At 37.2% G+C, this 21420-nt stretch overlaps 1 protein-coding gene across 1 annotated transcript; it reads left to right on the top strand.

Moving 5' to 3' along the window:
* Positions 1–4475: 4475 nt before the first annotated feature.
* Positions 4476–5198, top strand: LOC109859565 (protein PXR1-like). Its single transcript, XM_020437921.1, has one exon. It carries the CDS (start codon positions 4476–4478, stop codon positions 5196–5198), a length of 723 nt encoding a protein of 240 aa, XP_020293510.1.
* The last annotated feature ends 16222 nt before the right edge of the window (positions 5199–21420 follow it).

Here is a 21420-nt window from a genome sequence, read left to right as displayed (position 1 = left end):
GAGAATACAAGATTCCCCCTGGAGCGGAGCGGAACGGATGCCGGTTTACCCGGCGGAGAATACAAGATTCCCCCTGGAGCGGAGCGGAACGGATGTCGGTTTACCCGGCGGAGAATCCAAGATTCCCCCTGGAGCGGAGCGGATCGGATGCCGGTTTACCCGGCGGAGAATCCAAGATTCCCACTGGAGCGGAGCGGGTGCCGGTTTACCCGGCTGGTCCGGAGACCGGGGCGGATCTGTCTCTTCGGTTTTTGGGCCGGCTTTTATACCCGAATTTTCCCCGGAGCGGGGGTTGACAAAGATGCGCGGAAAACAGATAGTTGTTTGTCGCTGTCAGTTTCGTGGCGCGGCGAGGCGCGCGGTGTGGGCGCGGTACCAGCTGGTACTTGTAGGCGCGGGGTAGCGCGCGGTGCGGGGACGGCGCGCAGGCCGTTTCGTGGCGCGGGGAAACGCGCGGTGCGGGCGGCGCGCAAGCCGTCAGCGTATATTTAATATACGCTGATTTTAGAGTGATTACTTGGCGCTAAGCGCCGTGTTTTAGGCCGGGACGGATGGTCGGTCCCGGCCGTAACGATTTGCATCGTTACAATTGTATAAAACACATGTTATTTTGATTATAAGATCTTTCACAGCAAAATATATCATAAAGATATCTGGAAAATATCTAAATATTAGAATATCTGATTGTGTAAATACTAGTCAGATATTATACTAGTGAGATAAAAATACTAGTGACATATCTGAAACATGTCTTCCAGATTCTAAAAAGCCATGATTATTTCATCTGAGTTATATCTGATTTTGTACCAAATTCAGAAATGTATATTTTATATTATAAATTCGAATTTTATACATAATATTGCAAATAGAACATGTAATATTATATAAAATATAGGCTTTAAGAAATAAGTAAGTTAATAATATTTATTGTAATAATCATTTTATGCCCAATTTCTTTACTTTTTAATACCTTTATTCAAAAGACATCTCTCAAAATCAAGTTTTTGTAAAGCTTATAAAATAAATATTAACTGACAGATATTTTTATCCAGAGAATAGCTATTGAGAAATATGAAAAAATCGGGTATTACAAAAATAGCATATATACACACATTCTGGAGATCATATAAAACAACGCACATATGTATAAAAGTGAAATTTTATATATTCTGGCCCTGTTTAGTTTTTACTGGAAATATTAAAAAATCATAGGATACGTAACGTGAACCTATAGATTTTCAGTACTGCCAGTAATAACCAAACAGAGAAAACAATATATATATGCAGAAAGCGCAAATATAATCTTATAATTATTTTTTGGTATTAAGTTATTAATTAAGTATTAAATTAATCGAAAAAATTACCTTTTCAAAAAAAAGGTAAAAAAAGGCGTTAAGTACACGCGTCACACGTATCTCTAAAAAAAAGTATCGCTACATTATTATATTACATAGAAACTCTTTCTCTACAAAATCTAGTCTACAAAAGAAATGATGTCAGAAAGTAGCGCCAAGGAAATCTTGTATGTTTATACGTTATTACAAAATAAAATAGTATAAAACGACTAAAGTAGAAAACTCATGTAGAACTGTTTTTAAAATAAAAAATATTTAATGCAAAAAAATTTGGCGCGGCTGCATACATATATATACAGAGTGTCCCAAAAATTTTGACCAAGCCGAAGTGTGAAGGTAGATCGCGTCAATTTGAACAGAAAAGTTGTATACCAGTTTGCAAAATTTGCAATTATTGAGTAGTTCATTAATAAATGTGACTCAATAAGAGCGCGGGAAGAGATAGTCCGGACGCTGAAGGTGTATACACTTATCAGCTGTAAAGAAAGATGGCTTACTTCATACAATATTTTAGTAACGAGAGATGGAGTAAACAAGCAAACGCGACGTGCGACGTGTGACGTGTGACAGCTTCTTGCAATCAGTTGATATTAAGCGATTCAGAAAAAACAGCGAAGGGATAAGAAGAGTGTTTGCTCGCGATCATGTGATTCTTACGGCAGTGTAACGCAGCGAACAGCGGCAAACAATACAAAAAAGCGTGTGATACAGAAAAATAAGACAGATATCTACTCGTCCAATTAACAGTAATATTTTTTTTGTGTGACAGAAAAAAATAAAAGCGCTATTATTTTCTTATTTTCTCGCAGGAAGTATCTTTCTCAACTGCTTTTTCCGCCGAATATCAGCTGATCGCGAGAAGCTATCGCGCTTGATTGTTTACTCTGTCTCTTGTTGCTAGGACGTTGCATAAAGTAAGCCATCTTTCTTTACAGCTGATAAGCGTATATGCCTACAGAGTCCGGATTATCTCTTTCCGCGCGCTCATTGGGTCACATTTATTAATTAACTATTCAATAACTATTACAAATTTTGCAAAATCGTATATACCTTTTGTGTTCTAACCGACGCAATCTACCTTCACACTTCGGCTTGGTCAAAATTTTTGGAACACCCTTATATAGCAATACAATATCTTTCTCGGTTGTATCAGCTGTAAATGCTATTCCTTCATGTGTAGTATAATTATATTATTAAGTGCCTGGTTGCACTTAAGAATATAATTATAGAAAATAAGTTCTCAAAGAAATTTGTTGTACAAAGAAATTTTCTTTAAATAACCTTTAAAATACTTAATATATCTTAATATATCTTTGTTGAAATACAAAGTAGAAAATAAAGATTAAAAAATTAGATCATTTTTGTAATACTTTGAGAAAACCAAGATTAATATAGCAAAACAATATTCTAGTATTAATATCAATTACAAGCTCGATCACAGTCTAGCGAAGAACCGAGAAAATACTTTGAATGCGGATTTATTAATTTATATTATAAGACAAAATAATCTACTTTTCAGTATGTTATTAAAAATATTGAAAAAAATAGCTAAAATACAAAAAGTTTGGTCAATTTAAAACAAATATATAGAAGATTACCGTAGAATAATCTATTTTTCATATAAATATCTAACGTGCAATAGAAAATATTTTTTCGGTTCATTGCTAGATTTCAATCAAACTTTCACTCGATATTATAATAATATTTAAAGAAAAGACAAATAGCTCCAAAGATTATAAAATTCAAGATGAGAGGCAGTTGAAGCAAGACACGGATGTTGTTGTGCAAACACGTGAAGGTGATTTTTATTTTAAGATGTAATGTGTATGTATAATGTGATAACGTTTCGACCATCGGTTTAGGTCTTTATCAAAATCTTTCTACAAATTCAATATAAAAACAATAGATTTCAAGGAACAAAAATAATTTTTAATACAAAATACGCATTGTAAAATTAATCAAGAGACACGGTAGTGCCTCGCGCCGAGTATATGCGCAAACGAAGTGCGCGCGCGCTGCGCGAGGTACCCCGTGCCTCTTATACGCGAGAATGGCCATTTATGCGTTTTGAGATTTTGAGATCTCAAGAACGGCTAAACCGATCGAGTTCGGTCTAGACTCAATCAAAAGTTGAGATCGAGGCACAAAAAAAAGTATTTCACGATTTTTTTTCTTTGTGCCTTCCGAACGGAGATTTTTTAGTACAAAGTTTGAAATCTCGAAAAACTAGGTTTCAAGATTTTCGTCGTCGTCTTGGGACACGGATTTTGTCTGCCACCAGAGTGCGTACGTGTAGAACGTGCTCTTCCTCTTGTCGCCGCCAGGTGTCAACATTTCGTGCACAAGTCAAGGTCTAATGTACCGTTCAATTTGAGAAGAGAAGTTTAATTTACTACGTATAGGAAAAGAAAAGAAAAGCACGCAAATTATATTTTTAGATAAATACGTGGATATGCATAACTCGGAACGCAGCCATAGTCTCGCGCCAAGTATAGCGGTAGAACTGATAGTAAACATTTTATAATAATAATACAATATAATACAATTATATATATATATATATATATATATATATATACATATATATAATACAAATATAGAACTTCCGCTTCCGGCGCGTGACGGTGCATACGTGGTGTAAGAGAGAGCTTAATTTGGAGTGTGAGTGTGTGAAAGTAAAGGGGGTAGAGTGAGAGAAAGTAGAGTGAAGGGCGATAGTGAGGGCATAGAAGGTGGAAGAAGGTGAAAGAGGTCTGGGGGGCATTAGGAGTCGAAAAGTGGAAGTCGGACATCAAGTTGGGCGGAGAGAGAGGTTAGTCATAGATTAGGTAGATAACAGAGGTGCAAGTCGGGTAGAAAGTCACTAGAAAAAGTCACTAAAGGAAGTTACTAGAAGGAAGGTTACTAGAGGCAGGTGCCTAAGGATATTGGGTAGCGGCGCGGGCAGCAAGGAGAATAGTGATCGGGGGACATAAAAGAGGTAAAAGTGAAAAGCGACATTAGAGAACAAGAAAAGCAGGAGGTATGGAAAAAAGAGTGAAAGAGGGAGAAGGGAGAGAGAGAAACAGGAATGCGAGCGAAAGGAACATAGAAGAGTTTTTGAAGAAAAGAAAGAGGGAAATGAGAGGAGAGGAAAAGGATAATAAAGAGGAAGGGGCGTTTAGTAAAAGCAGGAAAACGCAGAGATCGCCAATGGGACAGAAGGGGAGAGAGGAGGAGAGAAAGTCAGATAGAGAGGAGAGAGAATGGAAAGATGAGATGAGAGAAATGATGGTAATTTTGATGGAAGGGATGAAAGATGTAAAAGAGCAGAGTAGAAACATGAAGGAAGAGTTGGAGGGATGGAGAAAAGATGTGGCGAAGAAGGAGGAGATGTGGAGGAAGGAGAGGCAGGAGCTGAGAAATAGCATTACGAGTTTGGAGAAAAGAATGAAGGAGATGGAACTGAGAGCGTTAGAGAGAAAAGAGAGGAAGGACAGGAAAAGGAATTTAATCATTAGAGGGTTGGAAGTAAAAGAGGAGAAAAGGAGAAAAGCGGTGGTAGGAGTATTGGAGAAGATAAGGGCAAACGGGGAAGTGGAAGAGGTGAGAAAATTGGGAAGTGGGGAGGGAGGGACAGAAACAGTTTGGGTGAGGATGGGAAAGGAAGATCAAAGAAGTGATGTGATGAAGAAGAAGTATAAGTTGAAGGGGAGCAGGGAAAGGATCATGGAGGACTGGACATGGAAGGAAAGGAAGATGAGGTGGAGGTTGGAGGAGATTGCGAGAAGGGAAATGGCGAAGGGGAGGAAAGTGGGGATGGGTTACGGGAGGTTAAGAATAGAGGAAAAATGGTGGAAATAGGATGAGGATAAGGAGGTGCTGATTGGCGGAAGAGGAAAGGTGTGGAGAGAGGAAGAGACGGGGGAATCCAAGGAAGAGTAGAGGGGGAAGAAAAGACGAAGAGGAGTGGAAGATGGAGTGAAGAGAAGCAGATGGAGCAAAGGAGGGAAGAGAACAAAAAGAGGATCAAGAAAGGGGGAAGAGTAGGATGGAGGGTTATGTTTTGGAATGTAGCAGGTCTGGCAAATAAGGATAAGGAATTTTGGGAAAGTTTAAGGAGATGGGAGGTAATAGAGTACTAACGGAGACATGGTTGGAGAAAAAAAGGTGGGAAAAGGTGAAAAGTAGATTACCAAAGGGGGTAAAATGGGGAATGCAATGGGCAATAAAAGAGGAAAAGAGAGGTAGAGCAAGAGGAGGAATGTTAATGGGAATAAAAGAGGAGTTGGTAGAAGAGAGGAAATAAAAATTGAGGTAGGGACAGAGGGAATGGTGTGGAGTGAGATAAGAGTGGATAAGGAAAAATGGAGAATCATAGGAGTGTATGTGTCTAAAGGGATAGAAAACATGAAGAAGAAGATAGAGAGATAGACGGACGGTAGAGAGGAGGAGTTGAGGATGTTAATAGAAGGAGATTTTAACGCCAGAGTAGGGAGAGAGGGGGAGGGATTTGAAGGTAAGGAAGGTGAAAGCAGAGAAAGGAAGGCAAAGGATGGGGTGGTGAACGAAGAGGAGAGAAAACTGCTGAACTGGGTAGAAGAAAATGGATGGAGCATCTATAATGAATGCATGAAGGGAGATGAGGAAGGAGAATTCACGTTTACAGGAGGTAAAAAAAACTCACCAATAGATTTTGCAATTGGGGATGAAAAAACGAGAGAAAGAATTGAATGTATAAAAATTGGAGATAGAATTGAATCCGACCATCACCCCGTGGAGATAAGGATGAAGGGGGGAGGACCAAAAAACGAAGAGAGAAGGAAAACAAGGAAGGAATGGAGGGGGTGTTGGGATAAAGAAAATAAAGAGCTTTTCAGGCAAAAGATAGGAAGTTTGGAGGATTTTGAAGGAAGTATAGAAGAGCAATGGATCATAATGAAGGGTAGAGTGAAAAGGGCGGTGAAAGAGATCGAGGAGGAAAGAGAAGAAAAGTTAGAGGGAAGAAGGAAAAAAGGGTGGTAGGACGAAGAGTGTAAAGAAGAGAAAAAAAAGGTGAGGAAGAAGTTAAGGGAGTGGAGGAAGAGTAGTTTAGAGGAGGAGGGATATAAAGATAACAAAAAAGAGTTCCTGAAGTTATGTGAGAAGAAAAAGCGGGAAGAGAGAGAGAAGTGGGAGAGAGAAGTGAAGATGGCGAGAAGGGAGAATGAGGTCTGGAAAATTGTGAACAAGGAAAGAAGAAGAAGAAAGAGAACGAATGAGAATATCAAGCTGGAGGAGTAGAGAGATTACTTTGTAAGGATACTGGGAGGAGTAGATGGGAAGATGGTAAGGGGGCTAGATGGTGGAAGTATGGAGAGAGGAGGAGAGGAGGAGATAAGGAGAAATGAAATAAGAAGAGCGTTAAAAAAGTTAAAGGAGGGGAAGGCGAGTGGAATTGATGGAATCCCAGGAGAGGTTTGGAAGTACGGAGGTGAAAAAATAGAGAGATAGATAGGGGAATTTTGTAACCGGGTACGGAAAGGGGAAAGCTAGCTAGAGGAATGGAAGGAAGGGATTATTGTGCCCATAATTAAGAAAGGAGAAGGAGAGAAGGTGGAAGAATACAGAGGAGTGACGTTGCTGACTTCATTATATAAGGTGTATGTGGCGGAAAGACTAAACGAGGAGTTAGAGGGGAAAAAGATAATACCGCAAAATCAAACAGGGTTTAGAAAGGACATGAGGACCATAGACAACATTTACGTCATAAACTACCTGATCAACAGACAAAAAGAGAGAAGAAGAGGAAAGATGGTTGCTGTATTCGTAGACCTAAAGACAGCATTTGACTCAGTGGACAGGGAAGTGTTAATTAAAGCGATGAAGGAACGAGGGATAAGGGAGGGTTTAGTAAAGAGGGTGGAACAGGTAATAAGGGAGACGAAATGCAGGGTGAGAGTGGGAGAAAATATGGGGGAATGTTTTTGGACGGCGAGAGGGGTCAGACAGAGTTGTCCGCTGAGTCCAATGCTGTTTAATATCCTTCTGGCGAATATGGAGAAAGAAATGGGAAAGGTAAAATGGGGAGGAGTTAGGCTAGGAGGAAGTAGGCTGTATACGTTAGCGTACGCAGACGATATGGTGATGATAGCGGAAGAGGAGGATGAAATGAGGAGTATGTTGGAAAGACTAGAGAGGTACTTAGACAGGAAGAAAGTGGAACTAAACGCGGAGAAGACGAAGTTGATAAGATTTAGGAAAGGAGGAGGGAGAGAGAAAAGGAGAGACTGGAGGTGGAAAGGCAAGAAGATAGAAGAGGTCAAGGAATTCAAATATTTAGGATATGTTCTAAGAAAGAATGGAACTCAGGAGGCACAAGTAAAGGATAGGGGGAGGAAGGCGGCGACGATAATGGGACAGGTTTGGAGTATTGGGAAGACAAGGTTTGGAAAGGATTGGGGACGGAGATTATGGCTATTTGACAGGTTAGTTTGGACGGTAATGGGATACGGGGTGGAGATATGGGGGTGGAAAGAGAAGGAAGAGCTAGAGAGAATGGAAGAAAGATATTTGAGATGGATAATGGGAGTAGAAAGAAGGACGCCGTGGTACTTAGTGAGAGAAGAATTACAAAGGGAGAAGCTATGCTTAAGAGCGGGGAAGAGAGCGTGAGAGTATGAGAAGACTTAAAGAGGGAAAAGGAAGCGAAATAGCGAGGAAATGGTTCCTGGTGACATGTTTGATTTAAACAATTATGACTTAGAGCTCGTGAAATTACCAACAAGATATGTATAAGGCCATACGAGCCATTCTCAAGATGTTTTGAGTAGAAACTTGTACGTGTATATATATACATACACATGTAACGAATTCAACTTGTAAATTTTTACAAGTGAGTGTTTTTTGAGTTGAAAACTCAATTCTTAAAATCATACGGGATGCCAGATTTGCATCTCACATATGACAGACCCCGGATACCCCACTAACTAATTTTAAAATTTTGCGAAAAAAACTCCTCGGCCAGGAGTCGAACCCGAAATCTCCGGCTTACCGTGCCATCGCCTTCCCTGTTAGGCCACCGAGGCACTTATGGCCTAACAGGGAAGGCGATGGCACGGTAAGCCGGAGATTTCGGGTTCGACTCCTGGCCGAGGAGTTTTTTTCGCAAAATTTTAAAATTAGTTAGTGGGGTATCCGGGGTCTGTCATATGTGAGATGCAAATCTGGCATCCCGTATGATTTTAAGAATTGAGTTTTCAACTCAAAAAACACTCACTTGTAAAAATTTACAAGTTGAATTCGTTACATGTGTATGTATATATATACACGTACAAGTTTCTACTCAAAACATCTTGAGAATGGCTCGTATGGCCTTATACATATCTTGTTTGATTTAGTTCTTCATCTTTTTAATTCTATTCCTACCATCCTCGTCTTCAATTCACCATAGAAGTAGGTTATAACAAACTGAATTTTCTGGATATCACTATAATTAAGAGAAATAATTTTTTAATACATGACTGGTATAAATTGACCTTTTCTGGCAGATACCTTAATTTCTATTCCAACCATCCAATTAGCCAGAAAAAGGCACGGTGATAGGTTTTATTGATAGAGCCTTCTTTTTATCCTATCCTGATTTTCATAATAAAAAAACTTTGACTACATTATTAACATACTCATTGACAATAATTACTCTCTTGACTTTATTTATAATATTTTTAAAAAAGACTAAAATACAATTTTTTAAAGAATAATGACTTAAAGACCTTCTTGACTAATAACATCCTTGACGAAAAACCTTCTCGTTGGTTTGTGATGTCTTATATACATAATTTCTCTGAAAAATTTTCGTCAATCTTTTCCAAAGAGACTGACACACAACCTACTTTCTACAGTCTTAACAAATTGTCCAGGTTCATTAAAGTACAAAAAGATCGTTTACCTCCCCTTTCTTGTTCTTTTGTTGTTTATAAAATTAGCTGCAATGATTGTGAGGCTTCTTATGTAGGCCAGACTGGTAGGGTTTTGCAGTCCAGAATCAACGAACACAAAAATCACATTAAACGTAACACTACACAAACCTCTGTTATCACAGATCACAGAATTAATTATTCTCACGATTTTTCATGGGAAAATGTCAAGATTCTGGATTGTGAAAAACACTATCATAAGCGATTAATTTCCGAAACACTATACATCAAGAAACAAACACACGGCCTCAATTTGCATAGTGACACGAAGAATCTAAACAAATCATATTTACCGTTTGTCGTTAATACAGCTTAAACTTTCCTTTGCGCATGTTTCGACCTCTGAATTTACTTTTCATCTTAATGTATTTTTCAAATTTCAATCAGCAATTAACAGCTCACGTGTTAACATGTATCCTCATCTCATTACAACGACTTTAATAACACCATCTTACTGTAAGTTTACATATTAATTTTACAATGCGTATTTTGTATTAAAAATTATTTTAGTCTTTGAAATCTATTGTTTTTATATTGAATTTGTAGAAAGATTTTGATAAAGACTTAAACCGATGGTCGAAACGTTATCACATTATACATACACATTACATCTTGAAATAAAAATCACCTTCACGTGTTTGCGCAACAACATCCGTGTCTTGCTTCAACTGCCTCTCATCTTGAATTTTATAATAATATTGTTACGCGGCGGTCACCGCGTACGAGTCGCGGGAGCCGCGTGAACGGTGCGCGCTCGGCGCGATTGTTCGTCGCCGGTCAACGGAGTTGTTGAGAGAAGTAACGGAGACGCGAAGCTGTCACGACGCGTTACGGACGATGTTGTTATTTTCTGAAGTAATACGAGTTGTAATAAAGTGTTGTTAAGAGTAGTCACGTCTTCTCATTCCCGCGGTCGTGTGCGCGAATTGCGGAGATCGACGACGGAGCAGTACCGCCGCCGCGAGTGCAACATTTTGGGGGCTCGTCCGGGATCTCGGACAAACGAAGAGAGAGAGAAGGAAGAAGAGGAAAGAAAGCTGATAATAAAAACGCAAGTCATGAGCACGGCGACGTCGAAACGGAGAGGAAATTTTGCGGGTGAGTCCACTGCGCTCCAGACCGCGCTCGGCGGGGAACGAGTACTGCAAACGGAACGACGGCGAGGGAAGAGGATGTGTCGTCGTCGGAGCATGGAGTCCAAAGTTTCTGCGCGGCTGCGAGGAGTGAAGTTTTGTCATGCGAATAAATTCCGGCGGAAGAAAAGGCGGCTGACGCGAATATCAGGCGAGTCGTTAATAAATTTGTTTCCTGTTCGGGCGAGCGAACCAATGTGCGTGCTTGTCACGCAGGATTCGGTTGGGTTTTCCGGGGCAAGTTCGGCTCTGTAAAGTTGAGCCGGGGATAATAGAGAGAATTCCTGAAAGAAGTGGAAATTTGGTTTAAGAGCGACTACGAACGGTAAAAATGCTTTCTCTTCGGACCCCGACCCGTGACTAGGCGTATTGCTTACTATCGTTTCTTTCGGTCACAGTTAAGTCTGATTCCTGTACGAATCGAATTTCTTTTGCCGGAGTAAGTAGTCCCGTTGGCTCGGAGAGGATTATCTTTGGTTCTAATATAGAGTATTTTTCTGTCTTGCGCAAGGTTTCTAGGTTCTCGCCAGTTGGTACTTGGCGTTCTATTGGTGACTAGGACGTGGTGTTTTATTGTTTGCTTTCTAACTTCTAGCGGTTGAAATAATTTCCTCAGGTTGCATGGTTCTAGCGGTGAAGCGCTTTTGGTTCTCTGTAGAGAGAGTCTTAACCGTCCTGAGGTGGACGAAACTGATTTAGTTGAGTCGGAAATTAGGTCTTCTGAGAGATGGAGGCGGGGCGCCGAGGTCGCGGGGCTTTTGAGTAGAGAACTATTCAGATGACAGTAGTTATAAAATTTGGTTCTTACAATGGAATTCTCTCTACAAGCATTCGGCTCAGTTTTCATTTTACAGTTTTTGAGCTGTAAGTTTCCTGTTTTGTTTGTTTTTCTTTACAGAATCTATTCCTTCCTTTTCCTGCTTTATCGAGGACGTCGAAAGGTGACGATGTTGTGTCATTTCGTGCCGCTTCATCACGTTTAACTTTATTGTATTAGGGAAGACCGCCTCGCCCCTGGTTTTTGATCGTGGTCATGCGTGGCGTTTTCCCGGGGATCAAAGGGCACATGCCGAGGCGGAGACCTGAAGAGTCCTTAGAGACGTTGGATCCACGGGAACTTTTCCCCCCTCTTGTCTGAAGAGAATAAAGAAGAAAGGAGAAAGAGACGTGTGAGTTCGACGTTGTGTTCGCTTACTCTAGACAGGAGTTTAGAGGAGAACAGGAAAATTCGTCGGGACTCTGAAAATTTCAAAAGCTAGTGTCAATTGGATTGAAGTTTGAAGCTTGATCCTGGAGTTGACGGAAGCCAGCGCACTAATTGTCGGGACGACAATTCTTGAAGAAGGGGAGCAATGTTACGCGGCGGTCACCGCGTATGTGTCACGGAAGCCGCGTGAACGGCGCGCGCTCGGCGCAACAATATATAATTTCTATTAATATGACCCGTGGACGCAACAATATTAAATTATATTTACGGTCATACAAGCCGATCGCAGAATGTTGTGCGGAAAAATGCGTATATATATATTTGCAATATTTTCAAAATTAGTTAGGAGGGTAAATGGGATCTCTCATATATTGTGTGATGCAAATCCAGCATCCGATATGAATTTAAGAATTGATATTCAATTAAAAAAACTCGCGCGTAAAAATTTACATGAGAACAAATATATATATGTGTATATATATACGCATTTTTCTGCACATCCTGCGATCGGCTCGTATGACCGTAAATATATTTCGTAGTTTAGTAATTTATCGAGCTTCAATAAGATTTAATTGTTAATATTAAATTACTTTTTGAAAAAACAACAATAAGCAATAACAAAATTAATAACACTAGAAAGAAAATTATTTTTGTAATAAAGTGTAGAAATGAGGAGTCACCTCTAGCTCTCTTTGAAAATTCAAGTATCAAATCGAATTATGGCTATGTAGAGCCTATGCAGGATGTTGTGCAGATAACTAATAAATCTTTATATGTTTCGAAATGTTTCGATTTTAAACATTTTTTTTATCGTAATTTAAACGTAAGTTGTTCAAATTTATTAAAACACACAAAGATCTAGTCCCTTATACTAAACAAAAAAACTTAGTTTATCACATCTCATGCCAACAATGTGAATCGACCTATGTTAGACAAACTAAACGCCAACTTACAACCAGAATAAATGAACACATAAATTATGTTAAGAAGGAACAAATTGATACATCTGTAATAGCGAAACACTGTATTGATACTGGTCATGATTTCGATTGGAGGTTAGTTAAAGTTTCAATGTCCTAGACATTGAACCGAAGTTTGGAGGTCAGTTAAAGTTTCAATGTCCTAGACATTGAACCGAACTTTTATAAGCGACTAACTTCAGAAATAGTATTTATTCAAAAACAAGAGAGAGGTTTGAATTTAATAAGGGACACTGAGTCTTTGCACGATACGTACATCTCTGTACTTGATAAAATTAAAATGTAGAGAGCCTGTGTCACTCGTTGATTTCGACATGCCGTTCACAGAACTAGTATCGACTCACAGTTTGTTCAAGCATGACTTGTCTGAGATACTCGATTATTTTTGATTGACCATTATTCCATATTTTTAATGATATTTTTAATTAAGGTATGATAACACATCTTTGTAATACTTAAATATAATTTGGCATTTTTTTGTAATTTTTAACTATAATTTTTTGTATAATGTTTGTAATAGATTCGATTGATAAGGACTTGAAATAAAAGTCAAAACGTTTCGAAACATATAAAGATTTATTATTTATCTGCACAACATCCTGCATAGGCTCTACATAGCCATAATTCGATTTGATACTTGAAAATTATTTTTTTTGTTAATCTTTAGAAACCCTTATAGAAAAGTAGTACTGAGGTATCAGTGATTAATTATTGTTGTTTAGTAATTTTATTATTAATTCGTAGTGATTTTTAGTAATTTAATTACTATTGTGTCAATAATTTTCAGTAGTTTAGTAATTGTAGTATGTGTGCTTGATTACTGGCCTAGTAATTGAGCTGTGTAATGAATTACACTGGAGAATCATTGAAAGACCCTGTAATGAATTACTTGCTGAGTCATGGAATTATGTGATACATTACTCAGACTCAATGATGAACTGACTCAGTAATTTGGTAGTGAAAATCAAGTAAAGGCTCCAATAATATAAACAAACTTAAGCAGGTAAATTGGCCAATGTGAGCCTAAACACAGTTGTCAGTGTGTAAATGTTTTGTAAATGAAATTTATTCAAAAACGTTTAACGTTTTGATCCCCGGATGGGATCATCTTCAGAAAAAGAATACATGAAATCCTGTGTAATAAGAAAAAAACAATCAAATATAAAATAAAGTTAATAGATCAAATATAGAACGAAATTACTCACAAAAATAATAAATCGGAAAATACATTTGTCTCGCAAGATGTAAGATACAAACGTGTTGTTGAGAACGTGTACATGAGAGACAGATAAAACGTGCTGTATCTCTCACAGTTGTAACGAGACTAACCAGTAGGTCAAAAATATAAACAAAAGAAAGATAGAGAGAACCAGAGACACCTAAAGAGATTGAAAGGAGTTAAATTATAATTTCTTAAACTTTTCTACTAAAGGTAAATATATATTATCTAGTAACTCTGTGTCACTCTGTAAATTAAGGCCAACTGTTTGTTTCTTAATATAGAGCATCTCAGAAACCAGACGCTTTGTGTAAGAGTGCTCTTCATCTAATATGCAACATTTCTTTTGTTTATATTTTTGACCTACTGGTTAGTCTCGTTACAACTGTGAGAGATACAGCACGTTTTATCTGTCTCTCATGTACACGTTTTCAACAACACGTTTGTATCTTACATCTTGCGAGACAAATGTATTTTCCGATTTATTATTTTTGTAAGTAATTTCGTTCTATATTTGATCTATTAACTTTATTTTATATTTGATTGTTTTTTTCTTATTACACAGGATTTCATGTATTCTTTTTCTGAAGATGATCCCATTCGGGGATCGAAACGTTAAACGTTTTTGAATAAATTTCATTTACAAAACATTTACACACTGACAACTGTGTTTAGGCTCACATTGGCCAATTTACCTGCTTAAGTTCAGTAATTTGGATGCAGAATAAATTACTAGACGAGTACTGAAGCTCTATGATGAATCGACTCAATAATGTAACTGTGACAAAAATTACTGGCGCATTTCTAATAATAAGAGATATATTTTTATCCATTGTTGCAGGTATATTGCACTGCAATATTTTTAATAAAATAAGAATTTAAATAAACAAAATGAAATGTGTAAGATAGCTTGAGAATAAGTAGATAACAATAATTACGATTTATTAAGGAACAAGTGGTCTCGCGGACTGAGTGTAGAAGTTGCGAATATGGAGGTTTCGAGTTCAAATCCCACCATTACGCTTAGGATTTTTTCAGGTCCTTTTCATCGGAGTTCATAAGTCGATCGGCGAGATGAATCGGGCCTCCAAAGATTAATTTGAGTAAAATTTCGAATTAATTCTCCTCGCAAAGGTCGATGTGCCACTGGTACTTGTTTTCTTTTAGTAAGAAATTTCACTTGGATTCTAGATAGAATCTATTTTTAGATTTTAAATTGCAAAGCGTTACACTTCCAATTGGAATCGATATAGAATTTTCACGAAGAATCTACTATATTTTGGGAAAATCTAATTGATTTCCAAATAAATTCCAAACAAATTTCTATGCAAGCACTAACAGTAATTTATTCAGTAATTCACTATCAGTAATAAGTCCTCAGTAATTATCCAATAATTCTCAGTAATTTGCCAAATTATCACTGGATCATAAGCTAGTAATTTATTACTCAATTTAGTTTAGTAATTATATAAGTAATTATTATAGTAAGTAAGACATATAATTATTATTTAAATTATTATGTAATTCATAATGTATTTAAATATTAATTATTATGTAAGAAATCTTTAAGGGAGACGACCGGCAATTTGTATTGAAATCTTGTTAATATTTAAAATTTGTATGTATATATATATTTCAAAAAAAGATTAGACCAGGCGCCAAGTACACGCACAACACATATTTAAATTAATAAATTAAAACTTGATTTAATACTATAAACAATTCTTTTTCTATAAAACCTCTTCTACAACATTATATACTGTTCCGTGATCTCGTGTAAATTTGTTATTATTATTTCCTGTCTTAAGAGGATGCTGAACCGCCGCGTAACCTTGGAATCGGCTATTCGGCCGCTGTCGTCTGCTACGCTGTCCAGAAGGTAGCGCCATCTAGTCGGACGACAAAGATAGATATATGTATCTTTTTCTTTGTGTCTTGGTCGGTTCGCCCGTCTTTCTGTTAGACTGAGACAGACTAATCGTTGGTTCTCGCGTTCTTCCCGTCTTTTGTTAGATTCACAAGCGAAGTCGAATATGTTACGCTTGCTGTGAGTCTCCGATTCAAATTAGAATAATGTCATCTTCTACAAACTCTGCATTCTAAAATAGTTTTATATGCTATGTAAAATATTTCTAAAATAGAAAAATGTTATTTATTACTGTACATTTTGATATAAAAATGTCATCTAGAACATGTATTTATAAATATTTTTTAAACTATAAATTTGAAATAATATACTTAATTACTTTTATACATACTTAACTACTTTTTAATTATTTATACATAACTAAAATCTGTTTTTTATTTACATATATTGAAAAAAAATTGTAGACATTTATCTTAGATTCATGGATGTTGCATTTTTGTTGAAAAACCATTTTCTAATAATAAGTAAAAATACTTTATCGGTGAAGAATTTGAAGGCTCGTGCAGTTTAAAACTAATAAGGAAATTTTATTGGCAATAGAAACCGTGCTGGATGTTTGGCAAAATAAATATATCTAAATATATTTATATTTTATGAGTGTAAAGTTTAAACATGATTATTTTTGAATGGAAATTTTTCAATTCGTAAAACTCTCTATATAGGATGCTAGATTTGTGCCTTGGTTGTCGAATAGGCGTTGGCACGGAAAATCGAACATTCTTGGTTCGACTCTTGGCAAAAGCGCTTTTTCACAATATAATTTCTAAAGTAGTTAAACAAGAAAAAATGGATATTCGTGATACTAATTTAGCATCTTATATGGATTTATGAATTGAAAACTTTCAATTCCAAAATTATCATGTGTAAAAATGTACACTCTTAAAATATAAATATATTGAAATAAATTTATTCCGCAAAACATCCAGCGTATCGGCTTTTATTATTTATTGAATTTTCTTGTTAGTTTACAAATGTTATATTTATTTATATATATTTATAATATATATAGTGTCCACACTACTATATAGTTAAAATATATGTAGTGTATATATAAGTATTTGTATATATTGTTAGAAAACGGTTTGTAAACAAAAAATGCAACACCAATAAGTGTAAAAAATCTATAATTTTTTTCTAATATGTTTGTAAATATAAAAATAATTTTCTTATATATAAATAATTTGAAAGTTTTGTTATATTATTTAAAATATTTATGTTTTAAAATATAAAATTCATAAATACATGTTACGGATAAAATTTTTATATTGGAATGTACAGTTTGTAATAACGTTTTTATAACAATTAACCTTTTCGCTCCGGGACTGGTCCATATATGGACCAGCAAGAAAAGCNAACGTAATAGATGTTTATAAGGTCAATTTAATGCACTAAATTTAGGAAAAAAATTGAAAAAAATCCTGGTTACTTCTTTGACCTTCAAAATTAACTTTGAAGGGGGGGGTAGCAAGTTATTATTAACTTTTTCAGTTAAAATGCGAGGTCAATTTTAAAGGAAAAATCCCCGGAGCGAAAAGGTTAAAGAATCTTTTAAGGCTCCGAAGTTTCCAAACTAATAAATATATATTCGGTCATGGGAGCCGTTCGCTAGGTGTTGTGCAAAAATATAAAAACGTTTTTATATTTTATAGATATTTTACATAACAAATAAAACTTTTTATTTTAGAATTCAGTTTGCAGACAATGACGTTGTTCTAATTTATAATTATTTTGAAATAACATTCTCATTGTAACATATTCACATATGTAATGTGTTCACTTTCTCTTTTTTTATACCACTGTCAAAGAATTTTTTTCTTGCAAATGTGTGTGTGTGTATATACATACATCACACTCGCTATAACCATAAGTACACACTTTGTGTATGTGTGTGTCTTATAGATAACTAGGTATACTCGGAACCGCGACGCGACACAGTAATCGTGTATGAGTCGTATATTTACATGTATGTGTCTTACACAATAACACATGTCCACTCATTGTCAGTGTTGAAAGATCGAGCCGGTTAGCATCGACAGCACCGAAATGGTGGAGGTACACACACAAGCAAACAAAGCGCTGTTCGTGTGCGCTCGGCTATGAAAGAATGTAAACATACTACCATGATAAAAAAATAACCGGAATTTTTAATTTAAACCTCGCAAACTTATCGGTTTAGAATTCTGTTGTTTGTGTCACGTTGGCAGCACTGTTACGGACACCCATGCCAAGCTTCTGCTTATCAGCTGTTCATTTACCTTTATGACAGTGATTTCTTTACATCAAGTTTTTACTTCGCGGCGATTTTTACAATGGATTCAAAACTTGAACAACGTTCTTGCATTAAATTTTGCTATAAAAATGAAATTAAGTGTTCCGACACATTAAAAATGTTACAAAAGTGTTATGGTGACGATACTCTATCAAAAACACAGGTGTACCAGTGGTATGAACGCTTTAAAAGTGATCGTGAGGCTGTTGAGGACGATGCTCGTCCTGGGAGGCAATCGACATCGAAAACTGATGAAAACGTCGATGAAATCCGACAATTGTTGATCGAAAATCGCAAATTGACGATAAGGGAGATAGCTGAGACCACCAACATATCATTCGGATCCGTTNCGATAAGGGAGATAGCTGAGACCACCAACATATCATTCGGATCCGTTCAGAGCATTTTGCGTGAGGATTTGGGTCTGAGGCGAGTCACTGCGAGATTGGTGCCAAAAGAACTGAATTTCGTGCAAAAATTGCATCGCGCTGAAATTTCAAAAGAAATGGTTTCCATGGTCGATTCCGACCCAACAGTCATCCAACGCATAATTACAGGTGACGAGACGTGGGTGTATGAGTACGACACGCAAACACGACATCAATCAAGTGAATGGCGAGCTGAAGATGAGCCAAGACCCAAAAAACCACGTCGACTTCAATCAAAGAAAAAAGTCATGCTTACTGTTTTCATTGACTACAATGGTGTCGTTCATCATGAATTCCTCCCAAAAGACCAGACAGTCAACAAGGAATATTACCTAGGAGTTATGAAACGGTTACGCGAAGCTATCCGCAAAAAAGACCTGCTTTGTGGGGCAACAACTTGTGGATTCTCCATGACGATAATGCGCCATCTCATAATGCGTTGATTATTCGTGAGTTTCTCGTCAAAAACAACACCAATACCATTCAACAACCGCCCAATTCACCTGATCTGGCACCATGTGACTTCTTCCTATTCGATCGACTCAAAAAATCACTACAAGGAACTCGTTTTGAGAGTGTGGAGGCAATAAAGCTAAAATCGCTGGAGGCACTAATGGCTATACCAAAAACCGACTTCCAGAAAAGTTTCGAGGGGTGGATCAAACGCTGGCACAAGTGCATCGCAGCCGACGGGGACTACTTCGAAGGGGACAACTTGAATTTTGAAGAATAAACATGTACTTTTCTTTTTATGAATAAATTCCGGTTATTTTTTGATCATGGTAATACTATAAACGCCTGAAAGAGAATTCTGTTTAAATATTTCGACTTTGCCGAATGGCTTGATATGTATTGCCTTGTAGCTAATGCTTTGGTCTGTTTATTATTGTAATTCCCTCGAGAAAGGTCGTATCGCGCCATCTCTAGGAACACATGTTATTGTGTCGTGCATGATTTTGGATATACTTGCCGATTACGCAACGAGAGTCGTTAAGAAACCGTTGAGGAGATCGGTCAAAAACTTGACTATGTAACGACTGAGTTTTTTCTTGTGTTGAAAATAATAAATTTATATACGTTGATTATTAAGTGCAACGATGAGTAATATTTAATTGCCCTCAAGTAAACCGCTCCGTGATGTGATATATATACATATATATATTGTGACGTTTTTTCGCGGTGGTAACGTACTTCTTGCGCCGCTTCCCCGCAAACAGAGTTTATTTCACGAAACTCGGATGGGCGCCCGCGAGAAGGCAACGTCGAATCACGGGCAGGATAGAAAAAATGATCCGAAACAAACGCCGCCGAGCCGAGTCGACGAATACTTTGTTGTAATTTTGGGCGCCAGACGCGTAATCGCGTAAAAAATCAGCGTCACTCGACACAACGGGCCGACTAGCTCTATTGGGAACGAAGAGGGGCTGGGTTGAGTAAAACTTCGGAATGCAGGCTGTCCCTTGACCTCGCGATATAAAGCTCAGATGAAGAAAGGAGAATCAGAGTCAACTAGTACGAATTAAGAATTACTTAACAAAGATGTTTTTTCGGGTTTGAACCGCGTTAGTGTCATTTTTATACCGACGTTTCGTGAACATTACAGCTTACTTCATCAGGGTTTAAAGAGCAGTCTGATACTGAGATGCTCTTGGTCAGGTGTCCCTTTTTATAGCGCTAGATTGGAGTGGGAGGGGTGTAGTGGAGGAGGAGTGGAATAGTAAGAAGGAGAGGGGGATGTGTTATGGCAAGATGGAATGCCATAGTGAACTAGTCATATGTCCATTGTCTCTATTGAGATTGTTTGGATGTTTGTATATCTCCAGAGATTCCATATACTTTCTAGGGAAGTAAGCCCTAGTTTTGTTTAGTACTTGGGTTTGGTCAAACATAATTTTGTGACCAGTTTCCAAATGGTGTTCTGCTAATGCCGATTGTGAGTAATGTTTTAGACGTACTGCTGACTGATGTTCTTTTAGTCGTGTGCTTATCATTCTACCAGTTTCACCTATGTATACTTTACCGCGTGAACAAGGTATTTTGTACACTCCTGGTGTGTCTAATGGCGGTCTTTTGTCTTTTGGATTGTTAAAAATCTGTCCTATTTTATTCGGTGGTTTGTAGACCGTTTGTATGTTGTGTTTGTTCAGGATTCTGCCAATCTTATCTGTGACACCCTTTATGTATGGGAGGTAAGTGATTCGTTTCTTTAAGTTTGTTGTTTGTTCTGGTGCTGATGTATTTTGAGTGGTGGTAGAGGGTTTATTTTGATGTTTTTTAATTACTTTATTATTATTATTATTATTAAGGTCATATTTAATTGTCATGCGAATAATTATTATATTCTTGTGCAATCTTGTATCTAAATTTGTTTTTTCAATTTAAACAGTGTTGAGAATGATCCACAATAAAAGGATCGAAACGTCCACTTAACTTACACTGACTGCTGTTGCAATTTATTTCCACTTCCACCTTGGATCTGCGGCTCTTTGGTTTTTGCTTTTCTTTTAATTACTTTGTTTATTTGTTGCAGTGTGTAGCTATTTTGTTGTAAAGTGTTTTTTAATTCTTTGAGTTCGTTTTGAATGCTGTCTTTGTCGCATATAGTAAATGCTGTATAGATCAACGAGTTTATCACAGCTTGTTTTTGGGCTGGGTGATGATGTGATGCCGCGTGTAAATATCGATTGATGTGAGTGGGTTTTCTATAGATTTGGTGGCCTAAAGAGCCGTCTGGTTTTCTTGTGACCAGAACATCTAAAAATGGAAGTTTACCATGTTGTTCTGTTTTTAATGTGAAGGTAATGTTTGGGTGTTTTATTGAGAAAGTCTAAAAAGTTATAGAGTTCTCTCTCCCCATATTGCCAAATGACAAAGATGTCATCTACGTACCGGTACCATGTTTGCGGCTTTAGTGGAGCTTTTTTGATGGCCTGGGATTCGAAGTGTTCCATAAATATGTATATATATT

Source organism: Pseudomyrmex gracilis, unplaced genomic scaffold (genome assembly GCF_002006095.1).
Source record: "Pseudomyrmex gracilis isolate BER0280 unplaced genomic scaffold, ASM200609v1 scaffold_269, whole genome shotgun sequence".
Lineage (NCBI taxonomy): Eukaryota > Metazoa > Arthropoda > Insecta > Hymenoptera > Formicidae > Pseudomyrmex > Pseudomyrmex gracilis.
The sequence above is the reverse complement of the archived record's forward strand: the minus strand, read 5'-3'. Positions and strand labels throughout refer to the sequence as shown.

Bases quoted from the DNA above. Each gene is read 5' to 3' on its own strand.
- LOC109859565 (XM_020437921.1), top strand. From the start codon at position 4,476: ATGAGAGGAGAGGAAAAGGATAATAAAGAGGAAGGGGCGTTTAGTAAA.